Source organism: Natrix helvetica (genome assembly GCF_964273705.1).
Source record: "Natrix helvetica genome assembly, chromosome: 12".
NCBI lineage: Eukaryota > Metazoa > Chordata > Lepidosauria > Squamata > Natricidae > Natrix > Natrix helvetica.
Genome location: NC_138556.1, coordinates 21,388,187 through 21,402,364, shown reverse-complemented (window position 1 = coordinate 21,402,364; position 14,178 = coordinate 21,388,187). Strand labels below are relative to the sequence as shown.

At 46.2% G+C, this 14,178-nt stretch overlaps 1 protein-coding gene across 1 annotated transcript; it reads right to left on the bottom strand.

Moving 5' to 3' along the window:
* Positions 1-1,172: 1,172 nt before the first annotated feature.
* Positions 1,173-7,739, bottom strand: ONECUT1 (one cut homeobox 1; the record flags this gene model as incomplete). Its single annotated transcript, XM_081964517.1, has 2 exons — positions 1,173-1,465; positions 6,707-7,739. The coding sequence occupies 2 exons, from the start codon at positions 7,737-7,739 to the stop codon at positions 1,173-1,175; spliced, it is 1,326 nt and encodes a 441-aa protein (XP_081820643.1).
* Positions 7,740-14,178: the final 6,439 nt, after the last annotated feature.

Sequence of the window (14,178 nt, the reverse complement as noted above, 5' to 3'; positions counted from 1 at the left end):
ATAAATAAATAAATAAATAAATAGGCTCTAGATCACTTCTTGTCAGTTTGCTGCTCAGAGCTATGTTCTAGGATTTAGGCATTTTAAATCATACCAATATTATGGGTGTAAACTATATAAATGCAAGCATGCATATAAAATGGACAATATTTCACAGCTGGACTAAAGTACGCTTCTGCAGAAGATTAAATATAAAAAAGATTGTCTGAGATGCAGAAAGACAACCTGTGCTTTACATGGGTGTGAGCTATATGTTCTGATCGCTTCTGGAAAACAATGAAAAATATTTTCACAGCTAGAATAAAAGTCTTTCTTGTGTGTTGTTGCTATAAATTAGTTTATCCCTAAACTCTGTGTAGAATTTAATGGAAAAATAGCTTTGAAGTAGTAAAATAATTGCAAAAAAATACCAGCAGTATATTGAATGTGTTCTTTGGGACTATTTTGATCCTTTTGCAAGATAACCGTAGTTTGGAGAATGGTAAAGAATAGCTCTATTACTAAGTCAACAAAGAGAATGTAACTGGTTTGAAGGAGAGTCAAAATGTCATTACCTTCTTTCAACTTGTATTCAGAGTTTATGGAGGCAGACCGTCAACAGAAACCATATTGTTAAAATGAACATTAACAATTTGCTGCTTTAGGCTTGTAATTGCCGTAGAAAACTTCGTTGCTACTGTTGCATCCGCTAAGTGTTCATCTTCGTGGTTTTGCCATGAGGAGTCATATCTGAGGACCTGTCTTTTGATAACAAATGATCACCACGCTCCAACGTTAGTTGATCAACAACTGTAGATAAGTGCAAGAATGAAAGTTTAAAAATCAGTTTTCTCCAATGCTGGGTTTCCAATTTTTTTTACTACTGGATCGCTTGTCCAATCTGGGCCAAACCAGGAGCAACCCGGCTCTGGTTTTCTCCCTCTGTTTCCTTCTAACCATTTTGCTTTGCAAGCCATTCTATGAAAATTTGTTATTTAGAGCAAATTCAAAATCAGATGAAATAAGTCTTTGGTTTCTTTGGACTTACAAATAATGAGTTAAGTATAAACCTGCTTTCTTGAGGTCCTGCTCATTTGCAGTAATAATAATAATAATAATAATAATAATAATAATAATAATAATAATAATAATAATAATAATGATAATAATAATATAAATTTGCAGCCCTTCCTTTAAGGTTTGGTACAAGTGCTAGAAGAAGAGGATGAACTGCCTGAGTCGGCACGGCCCTCATCTTGCCATTTATCCAGGCTCCTCCTTCGTGCGTTCATGAAGAAATTGCTAACTGTGCTCAGCTCCAGCCCCAACTGATGGGAAATGGTGATCTGTAATTCTTTGGAAGGACGTTTATTTTCCTTGAATATTGCATTGAGAGTTCGGCGCTGGACATCAGTAAAGACCAGTCTGGGTTTTTTGAGTGCATTTCCTCCATCTTTTCCTTGATGTTGCTCCTTCCGTTTGCAAGCTGCAATATTATGAAGAAATCACTTTCAGACTTGGGGTAAATAAGAGAGAGGGTTTGTTTTTTAATAACAATCTATTATATAATAAAAGGGTTTTTAATAAGGAAAGGCTGCGGTTTTATAGCAGAATATTTACAATGCGGTCTTAAAGACAACCAAAAAAACATTGGGGTTAAGTGGAATTCATTTTTCACCAGGTAGGCGTATATTACAAATTTCCAAATTGTTTAGGATGTAAGTGACTGTGAATTGAATGGCTACAGCTGTTAGGATGGACAGGCCAATCAATATTAAGTATGGGAAAATGGATTAAAAGGGCTGCAGTGACACATCGGCCAAAACAATGTGAACCCCGCTTTGTGAGATTAAAACAGTTTTTGACACATTTGTTTTAGAATAACCCAAAATCATACACGTATTACAAATTTAAAACGTGCCTATGTTTTCTACTGCTTAACGCTAATTTTGCTCTATTCCAATTCAATAAGACCTGACCTCAATCTTCAGATTCGGAAAACCGTGAAAAGAAAGCCTGAATTACCACTCGGGTGTTTCAAAGTTGGGCTGATGGGAGGTAAGGATGAAGGGCTCAAATCCTGGGACCTTCTGGATCCCTGCTTCTCAAAGATTTCCTATTCTTAAGAAAGGTCAGGTCTCTTCTTTCAAGGTTAGAACCAAAAGCGTCATCTGCGAAAGATGACTCGGTCTCTGCCTCCCAGGATGTTCTAAAAGGTTTTATAAGACTCTTTGAATTGAGACTGCATTAATAGCTAAACCGTGCTGATTGCGTGAAGTGTATATTTCTTGCCCGTTTTATTGCAGGGGCCCTGCCAGGCTATCTTCTGACCCCAGATGAGATGCCTGCGTGAGGAGGGGCGGGGAGGTTATGCTTTGTTTCGGATTGAGTTCCAATCCCACATCTCAAATTGAGCACTGTACATTTTGCATTTGTGTCAGCTCATTAAGAGAGAAGTGAAAGCCAACAGACAAACACAACCAGATACACAACCAGATAGAACAATAAATTAGTGGAACGGCTTGCCTTCAGAAGTTGTGGGGAGGTTTTAAAAAGAGATTCTACAGACATTTGTCTGAAATGTTAGAGGGGTCTTCTGCTTGAGTGGGGGTGGGGTGTTGGACTAAAAGACCTCCAAAGTCACCTCCAACTCTGTTATTCTGTTAAATTCTGTTAAACCATTTCCTACTTTTAAGGACAGGTTTATGCCCTGCGTACATCTACAGAAAAAGACAAGAATTATCTCTTCCTGGCAGCAGCAACGAAGCTGAGCAGCTAATATTTAAAAAAAAATATTTATGGCCAGGTTCTCTTGAAACACTTGTACTGACTTCACGCTTCCTCTTAAAGGACAAATGACATTTCCTGTAGATGAATGACAGAGGACTTTGTTATGAGTACACCATTTGCCTTTGAAATGAATCATGAATCTGATCTAATGTGAATTCCTTAGGAAAATCTGTTTGATATTCCAAAATAATTTTTAAACGTTCTATCTAGTCAATAATCATTTCCACATCTTAAAAAGGAGGAAATGTGAATTCAATTCTATTTTTTGCCACAAGTATATCTACGTGCCAATAATATTAATCACAGTGGCGGACACCGTGGCAGTGGTCAGAATGTAATCCTAATATAAATGTACTGATGTGCAATATTTCTCACTTTTTTATACAAGTAAGTGAAGTAACTCCTGTTAGGCTATTAAATCAAGTGGGCTCCCAATTTTCCATATTACGTGCAACCGCCAGATGGCACTTCATTTCTCATAATGAGAAAGGAATGCAAGACTCTAAAGATGAGCTTTGGAATGACCCTTATTATAGTGCCTGGCCAGTGAGCTGGAGCTGAAAATTACACAATTCAATCGACTAGTTCGTGCTAATGAAATGACTGCAATATTGATGCCAGGAAAAGCAGAAATAAGTGTTTCCCCCAATAAAAAGCTTTCTTCTGCTTAAGGGGGTGAGTGGCCATAGCAAGAGCTGGCACCCCAGCTTCCTCCACTGCCTGAATGCAGCAGTGAAATCTAAACAACAGAGCTGTCAGGGCACCATCTGCAAGGCATGAAATCCTCTGGAAGAAGAAGAAGAAGACCCTTGGCGAATAGCATAGCTCCTTTCCCAAGTTTCTCTGGAGGCGGCCTTTTCATTAGGAACATACACCTACATTGGGGGCCTGTATCCACAAATGTGAATGCTGTCTTGGGTCAGTGAGGCTTTGGTCTTGCCTTCTCTCATAGGTGGAGTCTCACTGTCTCACAATAGCCTCATCCGGTACTTCCTAAGGAGTCCTGGAATTCACTTCTGTTGTCTGGGGCATCTCTAGAGGATGGGCAGACAAGCGTTGGTAGAGACCACTATCGAACCATCTCTGGTATATTTGAACATCTTTAATGAGGACCTAGCTAGGTACTCGGTCCTGACAGGATCTCAGGGTCTCTCCTTTTCCCCTCGGCAATTACATTTGTTGCAGGATCTTCTTAAAACCATTTCTTTATTTCCTTTTATTATTGGAATGCCCAAGAGAGGTCTCACAAGAGGGGCAGCCCAACCAACCTGAAGTCCTGATAGAAGCTCAGTCATACAGGAGCCACCATCCCTGCTGGCTGATGATGTGCTGAAAAGGGGTGACAGAAGAGGGAGCCCATCACTGTGTAGATATGACTGGCATGATCGCAGCAATGATTCAGAAGAGATGCAACAGAGGCAAAATAGAGATTAGTTATGGGTCAACAAACATTGTACCCTCTGGAGAGAGGTGGATAGTTTAGTGGAGAAAATAAACCTAACAAACACAATGGAGAGGGCATCCTCTTTTAGATATGACCAAGGTTAGGGCCAGTCCTCTCTTGGCTTAATCCCATTAGGTCCAAATTGAGCATCCCTGCCACAACTGAGGCTCCCCTGCAATCTGAAGAATAAAAGCCTCCACGCACCCAAAGGCAGCCCCAGGGAAACAATTTTAGAGCACTATGCGGGACTGTTTCTGAAATGAAGGCTCTCTTTTATGGAAAGCTGCTTTTTTTAGTAAGATAGGTTGGTGTCATACATGATGGTTTAAATGGCTGGACTTAAGAGCAGGAACACCCAGGTTCAAATATCTCCCAAGCCAGGAAAATTGTAATTTTGGAGCAGTGCTTCTCCCCAGCCTCCCTAACTGAGCCTGCCACGCAGGATGGTTATCGTGGAAGAAATGAAAACCCAGCCGAGCTCCAGCATAAAAGGCAGGACATAAATTTAGTGGCTAATAAATACTAATACTGATAATTAGAATAAGTTAGAACTAATACAAGAAAATAAATATATAATTTACTTGATATTTATTTCTTGCATAATTTTCTCGGGTAAGGAGACATTCGGTTTTTGAGCGCTAAAGACTTATGGAATATACAGGAAACACTTTTCTTGGCCCATTTTAGGGATCCTTGACTAGAGATATTTATCTGACCTTATCTAGCCGGTTCCAGAGGGGTTCTCACCAAGTAGCCGTTCATGGGATCGAATACAAGACAATCCTGGTTGCCTTTTGTAAGAACAAATTTGGCCAAAAAACTAGCTGTGGCGGCGGGGGGAAAACAGGAGACCCGAGCTCTGCTAAATTCCTGACTCGACGAACCAAAGAGAACGGAGCACCGCGAAATGCCCCAGGACGCACCTTCGCTTGCAGGAGTTGCCGCCGCTCGGCCGGGATGCGTTCTTGAAGGCCACCGGGGCGAGCGGCAGGAACTCCAGACGAACTCGGTATAGACGCAAACGCAAGAAAAATGGCGAAGCTGCACTTAATTATAAGAAAAAGCCTTTGCGTGAATACGCAGCACATCCACGGGGCTCTTCTGCGGGGTGGTGGTGGTTCTGAGCATTGCTCGTGCTGAGACAAATGCAGGAAGTCCGGGAGAAAAAGTGGAGTCTCGTGCCTGTCGCCCCAATCTTGGGAAACGCTTCTCTTCCTTCTCTTCCCCGAGCCGCTGCAGCCACTTGGGCGCCAAAGGCTCATTTCGGGAGCCTTTGGACCGCCACCCGAGGAAAGGGCGGCGCGGGCTTCTTTAGAAGAAGCCAGCCGGCCCCCATTTGCTGAGAGGCTTCACGGGGCGCCTTTCTCCGTTCTCTGCACTTCACGACAGGAAACAGGCCACGAGAGAGCGCTTCCCTCTTCCCCTCCGACTAAGCAGCTTTGGAGCAGGCCAGCTCTGCCCTCGGCGGCGCCTCCCTTGGGAAAGTTGCCCTCCGGCGACAACGGGCCTTCCTCGCGCCCCAGTGGCCGCTCTCCTTCACATGGGACAGGCCAGCGAAGGGACTTTGCGTGGTTTTCGCTGCTTCTCAGTGGACCGAAAGCTCCAACCGGGATTTCCAGGAGCAGCAGCCGAAAACAAAGAAGCCTTTGCAAGAGCCAAGGAAGTCCTGGGCAAGGAAGGCGGTCTAGAGCAGCCCCGGGATCGGCTCATCTTCCTTTCCTCTCGGGAAAGGAGAGTTACTCTCCAGGCCCACAAGGGACAAGCCGTCTTCCCGCCCCAACAGCAGGAAAACCTCTCTGAGCCCTGGCCTACACCGCTGTAGGCGTCGAGGACGCGGTTGACCTGCACGCCTCGACCAAAGCCGTTTCGTCAACGCCTGGATCCCGCCAGCTCAATTGCCTCTGGCCGGGGGGTGGGCTGAGCTTCACAAAGCTTCATTCAAGATCCTCACTTACAGGGCAAATCCTCCCCCCTTTCTATTTTCCCTCTTCTCCAAAGCACATCACTTTTCAGATCTACTTACAGCCTTCCCACCCACCCAGACCCCCGGAGGCGACCCACCACAATTTGGGAAGGACTTCTGTCCCTCCCGGGCAAATTAGAAGACCTAAGCAAACGGTCCCGGATTTGACCGGGGGTCGGGTTGCAAGCCAACTCCCACCAGTTTTCTCCCGGTCTGGAAACGCTTCAGAAAGGCACAAGCAGCATTCAGTCTGGAGGCTGGTTCGTGTGCAAGGAGGCGCGGCCCTACAGGTCTGCAGCGAGGCCGGGAATCTCAGGGCGTCCCGCCGTCCCTGGCACCGGGCAGGATGAGGGAGGGGACTTCGTAGGCGGCCCCGCCTAGCACAGGACTGACTTAGTCCCGTTGATTCTTGGAGGCCAGAGCCCCTTCCCTCTCTTCCCATCGTTGCTTCTTTTGCGAGGTTTCTACAAATGGGATCCCAGGAAGACGGGTCTTGCCCCTCAGCCTGTGCCCACATCGCTGCCCCTCACCTGCCAATCGGAGCGCAGACATCCGCTGGAATTCGGGTTCCTGCAGCCACTTCCACATCCTGCGAAAGGTCTCCCGCCCGGATTTGAGCTTGCTCCAGGGTTTAGGATTCCTCAACAGGTCGGAAAGCGTTCCCTGCGAGCGGCAGAGGACCCTCTGGGCGAAGATGGCCTGGGGGATGCTGTAGCGCTTCAGCTCGGTGGTGATCCGCTGGGCCACGTCCTTGGTGTTGATCTCTTCCGGCTGCCCTGAGTGGTTCCCGGCGCTCCCTTGCGAGGCGGCGGCGGGTTTAGGTTCCCCGGAGGAGGCCTGGATCTGCCCGTGCCCACGGGCGTTCAGGTGGCTGTGAGGTCGGTGAGGGACCCCGCCAAGCGGAACTAGGCCGGCGGCCGTAGTCGGGGTGAGATGTTGGTCGCCCGGCCGGGCTAAGAGGGGCGGGTGCTGGGCTTCGAAGCCGCTAGGGGTGAGCATTTTCTCGGCCGGCATGACGACTCCGGCGTGGGCATAATGCGGCAGCCCTTGCTGGGTGGTGTGGAGTCCGCCCAGCGGGGAGAGGCTCTGCCCTAGGCCGGCCACTTCTTTGGGGTACGGCGAGGGGTAGAGATTGTCGGAGAAGAGAGGAAAGTTGCCCGCCAGCCGGTCCTGCCCCTGCGGCTGTGACTGGGAATGGTGAGGAAACTTGGTCGAGACAGTGGCGATGGGCGGCAGGGGCGGCTGCAGGGGCGTCAGCGTCGTGTAGTTGCTGCTCCCGCTCAGCACGGCGGGACTCTGGCAGCTCCCATTTAGCGCGGGGTGCAGCGGCCCGGCCAGCGGGGGTGCCGCGTTGTTCCTGGGATGCGCACGGGAGCGGTATTCCTCGCCGCCGCCGCCAACCGTGAGGGAGGCCAGGACCATGGCGCCTGCGGGGACACCGAAGGGATGCCCGCCGCCCGCTTGCAAGCCCGACGCGCAGTCCGGAGGCCCGGTGCTCCGGGGTTCGGTCGCGCGACCCCCCGCCTCACGGCTGAGTCCCGGGAGCTTGCAGAGATGCGCCATCGCCAAGGACACCTTCGGGTGGGCCGCGCGGGCAGTCGCGGGGGCCGCCCACGCATCGGGGCAGAGGACACGCACTCTGCCGCTGCCCGAAGCAAAGCTGGAGCCGGGATTTGGCGAGGCGCAAACCCGGCAGCTCTGTCTTCCGAAGAGGCCCGGCGCAGCCCACGTGGCCGGCCTGTCCCTCCGCCGGAAGGCCCGCACCCGCTCTAGGATGGTCCCCCGGCGGGGGCCCGACACCTGCCCGTCCCTCCTCGCCTCAGGCGCCGCGCTCTTTCTGCGGAGGCTTCGGAAGCGGAGCCCACGGCTGCAGCAGCCGGAGCTGGCGGGCATGCGCGCTGAGGCTCCCTCGACCCCGCCTCCCTTTCAGCCTCCCTCGACACCCCCCCCCTCCCTCCCGCTCTCCACCGCCGGAGCTTTGCGGGCTTGGGGGTGAGCGGGCGTCGGTCCCGCTGCCTCTACCGGGAAGAGCCCGGCGGGAACGGAGCTCGGCCGGCATCTCCCTTCTAAAGGACGGGACGGTTTTCGGGCGTTGACGCGGGCGAAGTGCGAGCTCGCCTTGGGCTTGTCCGCTTCACTTCCGGCTTGGCGGAGGGCAGGAGGTCGGCGGGGCCGGGGCGATCCTCGCAGAACGGGATGTTCTCCTTCGCTCGGGATGGCATTTTTCCCCCTGGCATTTCTTCGTTCCTGTTCGGTCCGGCCAACAACACTGCGGTTAGGGCAGGTTGTGTGACGGCCAAGAGGCATCCCAGGTCATATGTTTCACAAGTAAATCCTTATTTTATTATACACTATATTGCCAAAAGTATTCGCTCACAACTGTTTCTGATTATGTGGATGGGTGAGCGAATACTTTTGGCAATATAGTGTATTTGCATTTATTTCTTAAAGTTTTATTGCGCCCCTGCTGGAGTCATACTTGGCAGCGACCTTCCAACCCAGTTCGGGCACATCCACTCCTCGCAGATTTCCAGACTTCGGCCTTTGTCTCCCCTTCCTCCCCCGCCCCCATATTAAATTACCAGTTCAGGCTCCCTAGCAAGGAAAATGAGAGCTCTGCTCAGTTCCTCATACTGAGCCTGTTGGAAAAGATTTTCTCTTTAAAAATTCAAATAAATTGTACTTTTCAGAAATATGGAACTTTAGTAAGATAATTCTTCCTCGGAAGAGTAGGAACCACTCAGCAGTGCTGCCCTGCAGTGATTAGCTACTGACAATAACAGTGTAAATAAATCACAGATGTGAACATGCACCCTGGAAATGAAGGCCAGAAAATTGCCTAGAGACAGACAGAGCTATGCAGAAGTATAATTCCTGTTCCAGGAGTGACTGAGCCTGAGCTCGTCCATTAACTTCTGAAACTCTAGGAACATGAGGATCAGGACCAGCCCAAAGCATTTGGCAACCTGAGGCCAAGCCTAAGTTAAACCTTCCCTACCATCGCTTCTAAGCCACAATCATGTCCCTGTTCTCAGCTTCCCACATTCAGTCACTCAAGTCTTCAATAGCTTACATGACTTCACTGTTGAAACAATTTACTTTGCAGAGGTTTCTTGGTTTGGTTGCATTTCATGAGTTCTAATGACAGCCTGAAAAATTAGAATTACGGTGTTCAGTGACTTGAAATTCAATGAAAGCAACGCCAAGTATCTTGGCCTAAATGTAGATGGCCATTGGTTGACAATCATGCTCAACAAGACTGAGAAGTAATCATTTTAAAAAGGAGCACAAAAGGCCATGAATCTATCACTTGTCTGCAATTGTATGTGATAAGATATGGGGATGTTTTTATCACTGGATAGAAAATATATATAGACAAAAAGAAACAGAAAATTGAATAATTTGAAAAAGAACGCAGAATTATAGGGGAGGAGGTGAATTAAAAGGCAACTGAAATGTAAATATAAAGGTAAATGGAAGATAAAAATAGATTTAAAATGATGTAACTGTTAACCCAGATGACAACGTAAGATTACTGATGCAAAAGTAAGAAATTAAAAAAAAAACTTTTCAAAAAAACCCACAACAGTGACTATGTGTCTGAATGGTCAAATAATTGGCAACTCCAAATCTCAACCAACAAATGCTCTGTCTTACACATTGGCAAAAAAAAAAAAAAAAACCAGAACACTAAATACAAGCTAGGTGGATACGACCTGACCTCGTAGATGACCCTGACTCTGTCAAGGACCTTGGAGTACTCATATCAAATGAACTAAGTGCCAGAGCTCCCTGTAACAGCATTGCCAAAAAGGCATTAGGAGTTGTTAAACTAATATTGCGAAGCTTCTCCTCCGGTAATATTGTACTGCAAGCTAGGGTGTACAAAATCTTTGCTACACAAATTCTCGAATACAGCTCTTCTGTCTGGAATCCGCACTATATATCGGACATTAACACAATTGAGCGAGTCCAGAGGTATTTCACGAGAAGAGTAATCCACTCCTCTGCTCGCAACAGAATACCTTATGCCACCAGGCTTGAAATTTGGGGCTTGGACAACCTAGAACTACAGTCTGACCTAAGCATAGTACATAAAATTATCTGCTACAACATCCTACCAGTCAACGACTACTTCAGCTTCAACCACAATAATACACGAGCACACAATAGATACAAACTTAAGGTAAACTGCTCCAAACTAGATTGCAGAAAATACAACTTCAGCAACAGTGGTCAATGCCTGGAATGCGCTACCTGACTCTGTTGTTACATCCTCAAACCCCCACAGCTTCAACCTCAAACTGTCTACTGTTGACCTCACCCCATTCCTAAGAGGTGAGTAGGGGCGTGCATAAGCACACCAGCGTGCCTAATGTCCCTGTCCCACTGTCTCCATTTATTTGTACCCATTCCCTGTGTTCTTATTCATGTTTATTCTTATTCCTGTTATCTTGTACATGAGTGACAAACTAAATAAACAAAATAAAATAATAAATATGTAACAAGAAACTATATATCATGAGAGTAAGATTTCAGCGGGAGGTGAATGGCAAGACATTTGAAGGATCCAACGTAGGTTAAAGCCCAGGACCCCTGGAGATGAATATCCAGGAAAGGAAACACTGGGAAAGGTCATCTGTTGGTATGGACCAAGTTCTCACAAACATGCTGATGTCACCTAGTTGTGCATCTTCACCCCAGGCTAAAGAGATATGTTGGAAGTTCTGATCCAGTGCTTGGAACTTAACAAGAAGCAGATTCAGCTCAAGCAAGGTGTTGGCTTAAAAGCCAATTGATTCTGGGGTGGCATCAACTTTGGCTTTTGATGGGGTTGTGTTTCTCCATAAAAGAGTAACCTCAAATTTGGAATCCTCTTAGTCTCACAGTTCCTGCTGGAAAACACGATGAAGGATGTGGTACCAGCTTCACCTGGTATTTCAGTGTGGCCTAGAGCAGGACATAGTGAAAATAGTCTCTCACTGTTTCCAACTCAGGATTCAGTTACAGCAACATGGTCTACCTGGGAATGGGAGTATGAAGGACAGTGTTGTCCAATAATTATATTGCTACAAGAGCTGCACTGACTACCAAGTTGGCTTCTGAATGCAATTCAAGATACTGGATATTACCTATATGGATCAAGACCTGGGTACATTAGAGACCACTTGTGCCAAATAAATTATGTCAACTGACTGGGTAAATGGAAGCATATACTGAAGGAGCACACCTTTTGGGAAGCAAGACGGGAGGATGCATGGGAAGTTCTTCATGGCTGCTCCCCTCCTTTGGAACAGCCCGCCAAAGGCCTTTCAACAGCCTTCCAGAGAATTGACTTCTGGCTTTTCCAGAAGGCCTTTGAAGAAAAATCCACACCAAATATGGAGATATTATTGTTATGTTTTATGATTTTAAATGCATCTTACATTATTCTATATTGTACGGTGACTTTAGTTTATACATCTGCTAGCGCTTTAGAGTAAATGGTCTATAGTTTTTAGTGAATAAATTATAATGCTTATTAAAAACAATGTGAAATTAGTATAGCGTACAACTCAAGAAACGACAAGCAAAATGTAGACCCCTTATCTCAAGAAAAGAACAATTTCAGCCAATGAGAAATATATACCCACACCCAATCAATTACAACTCTGGGTAACTGAGTAGCTATTGCTGCATAAAATGCAGCAATAAAATACTGAGGTGAAAGCTATCAGAACATCAGAAAGAGTTCATACCCTGCACTAAGCCAAGATCTAGAGATTAGTGATTTTTTTTAAGAATAGGACTGGAAGGGGTGGGGGGCTATGAATCTTTGTATCCTGTACTTTAGAAGTTTTCTTGTGATGGGTGACAGAGAAGAACTTGGGTTGTCAAAACAGAATAATTGACAACCATGTGTAATCACATTAATCGGTGAGAAGAAATGCCAGTGACTCTAGTGCCAATGCCACAGTATGGTACTAGAACAGAGTCTTGTAGATATAGAGATGACATAGTTCCTAGAGATGGATGTGGGATGAATGAGGCATTCTGATGGCAAGAACTGGGAGATGAAAGACAAAGTGCCCATTTTTGATATATTGGTGACATTTTTCTGGAAGATGTAAAGCTGAGTTGGGACTGAACTTCTCTGGAGCATATTATACTGTGCCCGATGAACAGAGCCCAATCTAAATTCTTCTGAAACTCTATTTAGATTAATTTTGAGGGTGGTAGATGAATGAGTGGAGCTTTTAGTTCAAAACATGAAACATAGAAGGTTTAAACCTGAATTTATTTCTCCATGTTTAGGGCTGTCATCAAGAATGTCTGTAGGATCCTCAGTGTGACTAATTTACATCAGAAGCTCACATTACTTTATCTGATTTGTTTTTCACCAAAGGAGAAATGTCACAACCAATTATTGGCTGCCTGTGACAATTATCTCTTGTCAAAACAGCTCTATCATCTGTCTTGTGTTCACAGCCAATTAAAAGTGGTGATTAAAATTTAGGGTGTTCTTTTAGGCAGAATTAGGTGACTTTGTAGACTGAAGCATTCTTTATCAGTTTACCCTCACTTCCAAAATCCTTCAATCCCACCACCACATCTATGGAGCTCTCAATAAATAGTTACTCCCAGGCTTTCGATACCAGTAAGGGAAAGCCACAATTTTCAACCAATACAATGAAGAAATTTTAGACTTGAATTGACCGCATTATTCATTCTGGCCCTGAATTCTCAGGAAAGATCGGGCGAATTTCAACTTCACCTTGTTGAATGGCTGGCGCACATCTATTTGTGGATTTGGAAGGAAAGGATAAATCAGTGGGGATCCACAAAAATAGTAAAATTTTACATTTTAATGATGGCTGTAGTGCTTAACGATCCCATTGAATTTCATTTCATTTCCGTCAAAGAAGGCGCTTGGTAGGAGAAGCTGCAGACTGCAAGCTTTAATCAGGCATTTGGTTATGCCAAAACATTTAGTTTCATCTGGCATTATCATGAGTCTCAGAGCTTGCATGATGTTATGATTTTAGATATAGTATATATTGAAAACAATTTTAAAAGACAGTTTTAAAAATTGTAATGGGATTTAATTAATTATAGATCGTTGTTTCGTTTCTTTTTAAAAATGAAACAGATCCTCCATTCGGAATCTTTTTTAGTAATGTACACGAGGGAATATATATAAGTGACTACATAAATTAGAACTTTAACTGAAACTTCGATTTTAGAATATTGTAAACTAGTGACAGCAAAAAGCTATTCACTTGTATTATTTGGATTTAATGTTTGAATTATAAATGTACTCGAAAGAGAACAAACCCGCCAGGGCCTTTCTTTGGAAGCCGGCAGGCAGCATAGAAATATCGATTATCAATACCGAACGCCAAAACCCGCGCTTGCCTCCCAGGGAGCGCTCCTTCTCGACCGCCTCTTCTGGGATTCTGCCTTTTCGGACAAAGCGCTGCTCGCCTTATACTACTGGCGCACTCAGCATCTCTCGCGCCCTTTGACTCGCTCGGGGTAACGGACCAAAACCCCGGAATTTGGCTCCATGCGGATTTCCCAATTCGATAGCCTTGCGCTCCAGACTGGATAGGATTCTTTCGGAATAATATCGGAATGGCGGGGCTTTCACTCACTCATGAAGACCGCCGAGCGAAAAACATTTGGCCAGAGCCAGCAGAAACGCGAGAACGGCCAACTGCCGGAAGCAACCTTTCCCTTGCCGGGTCGCCCTTCAAGAGACCCCAAGTCAGGGCTGATCTGGAAAGAAATCTCACCCGAGACGCCCTTGGCTAAAACTTGAGGGATCCCCAAGTCCTTCGTTTTATGGGTCCAGGGAGCCAGGATTTGGGTCTTATAAGCGAAATCCCCACGAACGGCCTGCCCCCGGCGGCGCCCCAGACGGTGCAGAAATAGATAAGGGATCGTCGAGCTCCCAGAGATGTGGTGTCCCAACTACAAAAGCAGGGCCAGCGGGAAGCACGAGGCTAACTTGTCGGGTATG